Genomic DNA, 11,722 nt, shown 5'->3' on the forward strand with positions numbered 1-11,722 from the left:
AAACAATTGAGGCTTTAAGCATAAGTATAGATTTTACAAATATGAGTTCTGTGCATGCAGCATTTTAAAAGCCAGTGTAGATTGGGGGGTTAATTTAGTTTGTGTGTTAGCTTTACCTGAAATGTTTTAAGTCATGTGTAATGCATATGTACATACACTTGCCTGTTATTTGGCTAACTTAGAGCTTTTCAATCAGTCCAGATTTCTAGTTGTTACCCATTTGTAAGTTTCTTCAGGTAATTTGTTTGGTCCTATTGCAATTATTTTAATCTTTGTCCCTAGATTACTGACTTCTGCTAAAGGAAGAGGCTTCTCTTTATTTACTTCATCATAAACCTTCAACCTCTGATATACTGCACTTAATCATCAATGCTATAATGAATGAGATATAAATTTAATCTTTCAGCTGATGTATCTATACCAATTTTTTAGTTCCATTCCTTTTTGTTAAGAGTAAAATCTGTTTCCACGTTCTACTTCTGTGCACACCTGAAAATCTAAGGTAAATTTTACAATGCAGGAGTGTAAGGTTACTTGCAGGCTCAAGTAAACACATGGGATTGCTGAGTTTTGGTAATAAAAATGGAAGAATGTAGAATGGGTATAGCTAAGAATTCAGAAACAACAGTGTTTTATTATTCTACTAGAGGCATTACTTCAGCTCCCAACCAGAAGGAATGATGTTGAGGAGCAAATTTGCAGGAAAATTAAGTTGTGGAAAAGCCATGGAGTTGGGAACCTCAGTGATCCCACTGTAGAATGGAATACCAGTTACATATGTGGCAAAGAGATGAGAATTTCTGAAGTGTGTTCAGGAGAACTTTCCTGACCACTAGATTGCTAGGCAGTATAAAAATGGCATTGTTAAAATAAAACAAAGTTTGAAGATGGTATAGTGGTAGAGGCAAATATATTAGAGGCCTTTAAGAGGCGTTTAGATAGGTGCATGGATGTGAGGAAGACGGTAGGTAAGAGGGAATAGTCTTGGGGGGTCATGGATGTTGGCTAATTTGCTTTTTAGCTGGTTTGGCACAGTATTGTGGGCCAGAGGGCCTATTGCTGTGCTGAACTGTTCTGTGTTCTAATTTAATTTACAGTAACATGGAGGCATATTTGAAAAGACTGATGAATACAGAAAAGTAAGTGTTATATTTGAATGCACGCAGTATATGGAATAAGGTACATGATCTTGTAGTGCAGTTGGAAATTAGTAGTTATGATATTGTTCACATCACTGAGTTGTGGGTGAAAGAAGATCACAGGTGGGAGCTTAACATCCAAGGATACACTTTGTATCGAAAGGACAGGCAGGTAGGCAAAGGGAGTGGGGTGGCTCTGGTAGTAAAGAAGTGAAATCAAATCTATAGAAAGAGATGACATGGGATCAAAAGATCCTTGTGGATAAAGGTAAGAAACTGCAAGTGTAAAACGACCCTGATGGGAGTTGTATACAAGCTTCCAAACAGTAGCCAGGATGTTGGATACAAATTACAATTGGAGCTAGAAAAAGCATGTAAAAAAGACAATGTTGTGACAGTCACAGTGGATTTCAATATGCAGGTGGATTGGGAATATCAGGTTGCTCCTGAATCCCAAAAGAAGGAATTTGCAGAATGCTTACAAGATGTCTTTTTAGAGCAGTTTGTAGTTGAGCCCACTAGGGAAAAGGCTATACTGAATTGGGTGTTGTGTAATTAACACATTATTATTTGGGAGCTTAAGGTAAAACAGCCCTTAGGAGACAATGATCATAATATGATAGAATTCATCCTGTACCATGAGAGGGAGAAGCTAACATCAGATGTATCATTATTACATTGGAGCAAAGAGAGGTACAGAGGCATGAGAGAGGAGTTGGCCAAAGTTGATTGGAAGGGGCACTAGCAGGGATGATGGCTGAACAGCAATAGCTGGAGTTTTTGGGACCAATTTGGAAGGTGCAGGACAGATTAATTGCAAAGTCATAGTATTTGAAAAGGAGGACAAACAAACAAGAAGGATATGATATAGCAAAACTTAGTGGGAAGTTAGAGTATTGGGAAGCTTTTAAAAACCAACAGAAGGAAACTAAAAAGGAAAAAGATTAAATATGAAGGTATGCTAGCCAATAATATAAAAGAGGACACCAAAAGTTTTTTCAGATATATAAAATCAAAAGAGAAATGAGAGTGCATATTAGACCATTGGAAAATGAGACTGGAGAGGTAGACATGGGGGGGGGGGTGTAGAATGGGACAAAGTAATGGTGGACAACTCATAAGCATTTTGCATCAGTTTTCACTGTGTTAGTCACACCATCAGTCTGCCAGAAATTCGAAGAGTGATGGGGGCAGAAGTGAGTGTAGTTGCTATTGCAAAGGAGAAGGTGCTTGGGAAGCCGAAAGATCTGAGGATAGATAAGTCCCCTGTTCCAGATGGATTACACCTCAAGGTTCTGAAAGAGATAGATGAAGAGTTTGTGAAGACATTAGTAATGATCTTTCAAGAATCACTACATTCTGGAATGGTTCTGGAGGATTAGGAAATTACAAATGTCACTCCACTCTTTAAAAACAGGGAGGCAAAAGACAGGAAATCGGAAGCCAGTTAGCCTGACTTCAGTGGTTGGGAAGATGTTGAGTATATAATTAAGGATGAGGTTTTGGGGTAGTTGGAAGCACATGGTGAAATAGGCCAAAGTTGGCATGATTTCATTAAGGGGAAATACTGCGTGACAAGGTGAATCCCAAGTGATTCTATACATACATCAAGAGCAAGAGGATAACTAGGGAGAAGGTGGGACCATTTAAGGACAAAGGGAGGAACATTTGATTGGATGCAGAGAATATGAGTGAAATACTTAATGAGTGCTTTGCTTGTGTATTTACCAAGGACAAGGATACGGAGGACCAAGAGATCGGTGCTGAGTGTATAAATACATTAGGACGTTTAGAGGTCAAGGAGGAGGAAGTATTGGACTTCTTAATGAGTATTAAGGTGGATGTCCCCAGGGCCTGATGGGATTTATCCCGGATTATTGAAGGAGGCAAGAGACAAGATTGTTGGGTCAGTATCAGTATCTTCAGGATCAGGATCAGTATTGGATCAGTACCTTCATGTCCTCTCTAACCACAGGTGATGTCCCAGAGGACTGGCAAGTGGCTAATGTTGTACAGTGATGTTAGAAAGTTTGTGAACCCTGTAGAATTTCCTCTATTTCTGCATAAATATGACCTAAAATATGGTAAGATCTTTATCTAAGTCCTAAAACTAGATAGAGAACCCAATTAAATAAATAACACAAAAACATTATACTTGTTCATTTATCTATTGAGAAAAATGATTCAGAGTTGCCTTGCAAACAGAAGACAGAGGATAGTGATTGAAGGGATTTATTTGAGCTAGAGGTCTGTAATTAGTGATGTTCCCCAGGGATCTGTGCTGGGACTTCTGCTGTTTGGGATGTATATAAATGGCCTCTGTGAAAATGTAGATGGGTGGGTTATTAAGTTTGTGGATGATACCAGGATTGGTGGAGTTGTGGATAGTGTAGAAGACTGCCAAAGAATAGAGCATGATATAGAGCAGTTGCAGATATGGGCAGAGAAATGGCAGGTGGAGTTTAACCCAGATAAATGTGAGGTATGGCACCGTGGTAGGATAACTGCAAGGAGACAGTATACTGTTATGGGCAAGATCCTTAAGTATTGCTGAGCAGAGAGAACTTGGGATCCAAGTTCATGGTTGTTCAAAGTGGCTACAACAGGTCAATAAGATGGCTAAGAAGGCTTATGCAATGCTTGCTTTTATTAGTCAAGGCATTGGGTTCAAAAACCAAGAGGTTGTGTTGCAACTTTATAAAACTCTGATTAGGCTACATCTGGAATATTCCATAGATTCTGGTTGCCTCACTGTAGGAAGGATGTTGAGGCTTTGGACCGGCTGCAGAAGAGGTTTACCAGTATGCTGCCTGGTTTAGAGGGCATGTGTTATCACGACAGGCTGAATAAACTGGTGTTGTGTTCTCTGGAGCATCAAAGGCTGAGGGGAGATCTGATAGAGGTTTACAAGATTATGAGAGGCATAGGTAGAGTGGACAAGGAATATCTGTTCCCTGCAGTTGAGATGCCCAGTACCGGGGTTGTGCATTGAAGGTGAGTGGAGGTAGGTTCAAACTGGATATGAGGGGTAAGTTTTCTACTCAGAGGTTCATGGATGCATGGAATGTGCTGCCTGGTATGGTGGTAGAGGCAAATACATTGGAGGTTTTTAAGAGACGCTTGGGTAGGCTCTTGGATGTAAGGAAGATGGAGGGATACAGACGTGGTGTAGGTTATAGGGATTAGTGTTTGGGTGTTTTAGATTTGCTTTTTAGCTGGTTTGGCACAATGTTGTGGGCTGAATGGCCTATTTCTTTGCTGTGCTGTTTTATGGTCTATGTTTTAAATCTGTTAGAATTCTTTGAGCAAATAGCAGGCAAGGTAGGCAAAGGAGAGTCAGTGGATGATGTTTACTTGGATTTTCAGATGGCCTTTGACAAGGTGCTGCACATGAGGTCACTAAGCAAGATAAGAGCTCATCGTATTATATGAAAGACACTAGCATGGATAGAAGATCAGCTGACTGGCAGAAAGCAAAGTTTGGGAATAAAGTGTACCTTTTATGGTCGGCTGCCAGTGCCGAGTGGCATTGGGACCACTTCTTTTCACATCATGTGTCAATGATTTGGATGACAGAACTGATGGTTTTGTGGTTAAGTTTGTGGACGATACACAGATTGGTGGAGGGGCAGGTAGTGCTGAGGAATCGGGGTCTGCAGAAGGACTTGGATTAGGAGAATGGTTAAAGAAATGTCAAATGGAATATAGCGTAGGGCAGTGTATGATCATGCACTTTGGTAGAAGGAATAAAGGGGCAAATTATTTACTAAATGTAGAGCAAATTCAATAATCAGAGAGGTGCAAAGGTGATGAAGGGAAAGGTAAACTTAGGTAAGAGGATAGGTAGATGGGGGAATGGATTAAGGAGTATGATTAGCTTATGATCAATTGTCTTATAAGTACCTTATGCTACTGAGCAGTCAGAAAGAAACTCTACCTGGCAACAGGTGACGCACTAGGCATTGATCTCTAAAAGTGCTGAGCAAAACTAAATATGGGTATAGTACGATTGAAGCGGCATCTCAAGGCATAACTAAATATGGGACAGAATGTTCGAGAGAAGGGGGGGGGTGTTGGGGAGGTGCTAATATGAGGAAGTTAAATTGTAACCAGGCTAGTCTTGGCAGAAATAATTATAACTAACCAATAATGATTTTACATCTAATTGTATCTTAGCATGTGATCGAAACTATTCTAAAACTGTATTAACTCGCATAATTATAATATTTCCTGTAATGATCAATGTAATAAATTGTGTGGAATTGTGTTCAGGGTGGTCAGTGTCTGGACTGTCTCTTTGGGAGATCAGTCTGTAACTTCCCCCATAGCATGCTATGAATAAAAAGTGAAGTTTGACAAAGTATCGCTTGTTTTATGGTTTTATTGAATTGCACTGTTGTATCGGGTTGATCCACCTTTGACAAAGGGACTTGGGAGTCCTCGTGCAGGATTCTGTAAAGGTTAAGTTGGAGGTTAAGTCAGAGGTAATGAAGGCAAATGCAATGTTGGCATTCATTTTTAAAGGATTAGAATATAAAAGCAAAGATCTAATGCTGAGGATGTTTAAGGCATTGGTCAGACTGCACCATTGTGAGCAGTTTTGGGCCTCTTATCTAAGAAAGGATGTGCTGGCTTTGGAGAGGGTCCAGAGGAGGTTCATGAGAATGATCCCAGAAATAAAAGTGTTATTCTGGCTTCTTCCCCTTTTTTAGTCTTGATGAAGAATTATGGCTCAAAATGTTGTATGTTTATTACTTTCTGTGGATGCTGCCTGACCTGCTGAGTTCCTCCAGCATTTTGTATGCTTTGCTCTGGATTTCCAGTATCTGTAGAATCTCTTGTGTTAATAAAAGTGTTAATATATGAGGAGTATTTGATGGTTCTGGGCCTGTACTCGTTGGAATTTAGAAGAATGAGAGGATCTCATTGAAACCTCTTGAACATTAGATTGATAGATAGAGTGGACATGGAGAGGATGTTTCTTATAGTGATTGGTTAGGATCCAGGGTACACAGCCCGTGTTTGTACAGGAAGAAAATTCAGTTACAGATTTTAAACAGGAGCTAAATTAGGGTCTGAAGTAGAGAATTTGCAGGATATGGGAGAAGGTAGGGGAGTGAGAATAGCTAGTTTGCTGTTATATAGAGCTATTATGGACTAAGCAGGTTACCAACCAGAAGGATTAATATTGAGAAGCAAACTTGCGGCTTTTATTCTGTAATTATTCTGTGACTGATTGAGACAAGGACTGGACTGGGAAAATGTGCCTGCAGTTTCCAGGATGCTGTTGCTTTACTCAAATATATATTTTTCTTAAAACAGGCTCAAAACCTTACACCAGCTGATTACAACCTGAGATGGTCCGGGCTGATGGTGACTGTAGGAGAAGTATTGGAGAGGAGTATACCCCACGTCAGTCGCACTGATTGGCACATCATGTTTACAGGCATGTCTCGAAGACAGATGATCTATAGTGCAGCCAAAGCCTTGGCAGGGATGTACAAGCAGCGATTACCATCAAAGTGCATTTAATAATCAAAACTGCCACACACTGTTCTAAGGGCATTCCCTGCATATGAACTTTTTAAACTTTCATGTATTTTTGTACTCAAATCAAAAAGTGTGGTCCCCAAGGCAATCTCTCCCATCTGCCAGCATAGAAACTGGTTAATTGGAACACCACAAACTGAATGTGATCAAATGTAATGGAAACTATTTTGAAATATGCAGCATTTTCTTTATTATTTGGGAAAAAAGATTTGTTATAATACCTTTGGTAGATACTGTCACTAAATGGTACTTAAACAAATTGAGATGCTAAGCATTAACAATGCTTATTGTCTATATTTTGTCACCTAATCATAATACATATTCTGTCAAGATTGGATGGATTAACATGCAAAGTTCTCTTTTTCACCTCTATCCTTGTAATGTGAGCTTATAAGGTAAAAGCATTCAAAATAATGGATATATGATTTACAAGTTGAAAACTGTCAACCATCTGGGGGGTAGAAACAAGCTTTCTGATGTATTGTCAGGATAAATTGTCACAAGCTTAAATGAATGACTATTTAAAGCAAAATATAACAATTATCTTTGTAAACTCTAATCAGACTCTCTGCAATGCCAAGTGAAGCTATAACAGGGCTCATCGGAAGTTTTGTTTTTGGTTTATTTTATAATTCTCTGTACAGGAAATAAAATGGAAATATCTGAAGTGACACCAGTATTTCCTTTGTCATTTTAACTTAATCTTGACACTTATCAGCATTGCCTTTAACGAAAATGAAAACATTATTTGGAATTTTATTTGGAATATGCCTTTACTGTTAATTGGTTCTATTGTAATATGCTGCGCTGTAATGATTTGTATATAAGTAATTACTTCATTGACTCTTACAATTAATCATATTGCAAATAATTTACAGGTAATCTATGGCCAAAATACTTTAGTGGTTATGAACTAAAGTTTTAACCTGCTTTTTCTATACTGTAATTACTTGCATCAAGATGATCCAAATGGCAGCTCTTAATTCTGATTATGTTGCCTGATTGTTAAATGAAGGTGAGTTGAATTTGGTCCACATAATAGTTTGCCAACCCTGTTCCAGCCTCAGCAAAGATAGATAGCTGCCTTCTTTTCCTGTTTCATTGGCTAAGTTTGTAAGGAACTTCAATTGTTCTCCTTGCTTATAATTTCTAGCAGATGGCTCATGGATACATATTGATGAAAAACCCTCTTTTCTATCCAAAACTGCGTGCTTAGTTTATTTGACACTAGAATTTCTTGTGCAAGAACAACAAAATTTATGCCCATGTATTGAAACAAGCTTTCCATTTGATTCCGATTCTCAGTCAGCTGCTTGTGACACTGATAAGATTCAATTAAAGCCTACCGAAAAGTTTTTGCACATACTAGTGGGAGTAGTCCCTTATTAGTGCATACCAAAAGCAAAACAATATTATACAGTGGATTGCATTCAAGGAACTTGATTCAGTGCAGGTCTAAAACAATTACTTGGCAGAGAGAGACAATGGCTTCACTGTGAGTACCCAACCTCCATCCTTGTCCCCATGGTCTTGTTCCTCTCGATTCATTGAGATTTTAAGTTTAGTACCTTACGAATGGACATCTGTTTTAATGTAAATTTGTTCCCTTACCACTTGGACCATCTTTTACATTATTATTTGGAAGTAACTGCCAATATTTCATGTACGCATTGTGCAATTTTTTGTCATTTGGGTCTATCTCATAATGTTTATATTTTAATCCTATTTTGTAATAAAATGACCTTTGGAAATGTGGCTGTAAAGTCCTCATTTTTATAAAACCAATGTATTGAATTCTTTCTGAAATCAGAAAGCACAACATTTTAAAGAAAACTATACGAATTTGGTTTGGACTATATTAACAGTTGTAGGTTCAGTTTTAAGTCCTGCTCTACAGAACTGAACCCTATTTAGTTTTATTAATTGTTGATTGAAACAAGTGGTAGTATATTAGTTGTGTTAATAGACTAACAGTCCTGAAGCCTAAATAATTTATTTAGAAGCTTAAGTCCAAATCACCATGACACTTTAAATTCTGTTTAAAATCAGCAAAGGAAAGTTATTGTAAGTAAAATTGACCACAGAACTATTGAATGTCATGTAAAAACTTGATTCAGTATTATTATGAGAATGGATTGTCATGTAAAAGCACATGCAGATACTGGAAATCCAAAGCAACACACAAAATGCTAGAGGAACTCAGCAGGCCAGGCAGTATCTATGAAAAGAGCAAACAGTCGACATTTCAGGCAGAGACCCTTAAACAGAATCTTCCTTCTTTACAACATTTAGTCCTATGTGACAGTAGACCTAAAGGAATATGATTATTTCTGAATGCACTCTGAAATGGCCAAGCAAACCCTTCAGTTCAAGGGCACTTAGGAATAGGTAAGAAATGAAGATTGATATTTTTGTTTTGGCTGTCCTGTGAATGAATTAAAATTATTCAATAATTGCATCCAAATAGGGTAAATCAAGGATTTAAATTTTGTGCAATTCTGATGAAAACATCAATCTGAAGCTCTTTTTTCACACCTCTGTGAATTTCCAGCATTTTGTTTTTATTTCCGAATATGTAGTATTTGCCTGTTGTTGTTACCTAGAGTTCAATGGTAAATTATTTCTGTGGTATCTGGTATAAATTTGGCATTAAGGTAAATTGACAATATTAAATAAGTTGCAGTTAGAGCATTGCTGCCACTTTGAAGAAATGACAAGAAAACAGTTTACAACAAATTCTATAGATGCAGTGAGATTAAGCCCAGGCATCTGAAAGAGAAAATAACATGGAGTGAACATTTAGTGCATAAGAATTGAACAATGTTATTTAAATGATCACTAGTTGCAGTTTATTAAAGCCATTAAACAGTGTCATAGAAAAACAATGGCACAGAAAAGGCCTTTCGGCCCATCTCGTCCATTCTGAGCTATTATTATCCTAGTCTCATTGATCTGCACAAGGATCATAACCCTACATATCCCTCTATCCAAATTTCTGTTAAATGTTGAAATTGAACCAGCATCCACCATTTCTGGCAGTTCATTCCCCACTCTTGCCACCCTCTGAATGAAGATTCCCCTCACATTCACCTTAAGCATTTCACCTTCCACTCTTAACCCACGACTGCTAGTTCTAGTCTCAACCAACCTCAGTGGGAAAAGCCTGCTTGCATTTACAGATCAATACCCCTTATAATTTTGTATACAGTACCCCTATCAAATCTCTTATTCTACATCCTAAGGAATAAAGTCCTAACTTATAAATCCTTCCCCTATAACTCAGGTGATCAAGTCCTGGCAACATCCTTGTGAATATTCTCTGCACTGTTTCAATTTTTTTCATATCTTTCCTGTAGATAGCTGACCAGAGCTGCACACAAAACTCCAAATTCAGCCTCACCAATGTCTTACACAACCCAACTCCTGTACTCAGTACTTTGAATTATGAAGGTCAATGTGCCAGAAGCTCTCTTTATGACCTTATCTATCTGTGATGCCTCTATATTGCCAGATCCTTCTTTGCTACATACTCCTCAGTGCCCTTATGTTTGTCTTTCCCAAAGCGCAACAGCTCACATTTGTCAGCATTAAATTCCATCTGCCATTTTTCCAACTGGTCCACATCCCACTGCAAACTTCGATAGCTTTCCTTCCTGTCCACTACACCCCCACTCTTGGGATTTATAGCTGTAGCCAAAAGAAAGAAGTCTTACCCGACAGGTTTAGTAAACTAAATGAGAAGTAACAAGTTTTGCAGTATTTAGATAGATTCTTCTCAACTTGCCTGTATGTGTTGGCATTTTTTTTTCCAATCCACCTCTCATTGACAGTTTCAGAATGCACAGGATATTTTAAATATAGAAAGCTAAGATAGCCACTAGACTTAGTTGCGGTCATAGTTCGTGTCCACCCAAGCTCTATCAACTTACCAGCCTCTGTGTCCCTCAGACTTGAACTTTGCTTTTATATTCATTTGGTATCCATCATCAACAACTTTTGGTGCAGTGTGCTCCACTTTACTACGTCCTCTGAAGAAACTATTCCTGACATCAGTTAAATGTCCGGACAACAATTTTACAAATTTTCCTGGACCACAACTTCCACCCCAAAAGGATCGTTTCTTTCTTTAGTCAGTGAGACTATAAAACAGTATCTGCTCTGCCATTTGTTAATGGCTGATTTATTTCTCCCTATGACCTTTGGTGCCCTTACTAATCAAAAACCTACCAACCTTTGCTTTAAATATATCCACTGACTTGACACACAGCCATCCGTGGCTAAAGGTCCCTCTTACTGGTGACTACTGAAGTGAAGTATTCATTAAGGACCTTCCTACCTTCTCTGACTCCAGGCACATGTTTCCTCTTATCCCTGACTACCCTCACTGTAGTCATCCTCCTGCTTTTTGCATACATGTAGAATGCCTTGGGGTCTTACTTGCAAGTTCTTGAGAATTAAAAGGAAACAAAATATTGCAGATACTAATATCATAATTTATGTAAGCAGATTTTATGTAGTAATGCATCTCAAAGGTCCTCAAGAGAACATTGACATTGCTTGCAAAGGGAGGTAGTAGAAAAGGTAATAGTGATCCTCAAGTACACAGAGTTAAAGAAATTTCTTGAAGGAGAGTGAGGCTCAGAGAGAAATCGCTCCATATCTTATATGAAGCAACGGTGAAAAATAAAATTTCAGCACACTGTGGAGGGCAGTCATAATGCTACGTTCTTCAGTTTCAGTATTATTGGATGAAGGTGTAGTTTCGCTCAAAACCACTAGCTGCGCTGTTCTCCAACTTCTGTAGGAATCTTCCGTTTGTTTGAAGGGTTTGCTAAACTGAAGTAAAGGAACATCCTGCAAGAATGTTTATGCGTTTATTTAAACTTACAGCACGGAATAGGTCCTTCCAGCCCAATGAGCCACACTGCCCAGCCACCCATCTATTTAACACTAGCCCTATCACAGTACAAATTATAATGACCAATTAACCTACAAACCAAAAATGAGAAAATCTGCAGAGGCTGGAAATCCAA

General features: G+C 38.4%; 1 protein-coding gene across 1 annotated transcript in view; it reads left to right on the forward strand.

The window, feature by feature from the left end:
- Positions 1-8,444, forward strand: part of prrc1 (proline-rich coiled-coil 1) — a 51,750-nt gene extending 43,306 nt beyond the window's left edge. Inside the window, exon 9 of the mRNA XM_073048481.1 lies at positions 6,462-8,444. Within this exon, the coding sequence (XP_072904582.1) occupies positions 6,462-6,671 (210 nt within the window). The 3' untranslated portion in view covers positions 6,672-8,444. The remainder of the gene's footprint in view (positions 1-6,461) is intronic.
- Positions 8,445-11,722: the final 3,278 nt, after the last annotated feature.

Source organism: Hemitrygon akajei, chromosome 6, assembly GCF_048418815.1.
Source record: "Hemitrygon akajei chromosome 6, sHemAka1.3, whole genome shotgun sequence".
Classification (NCBI taxonomy): Eukaryota; Metazoa; Chordata; class Chondrichthyes; order Myliobatiformes; family Dasyatidae; genus Hemitrygon; species Hemitrygon akajei.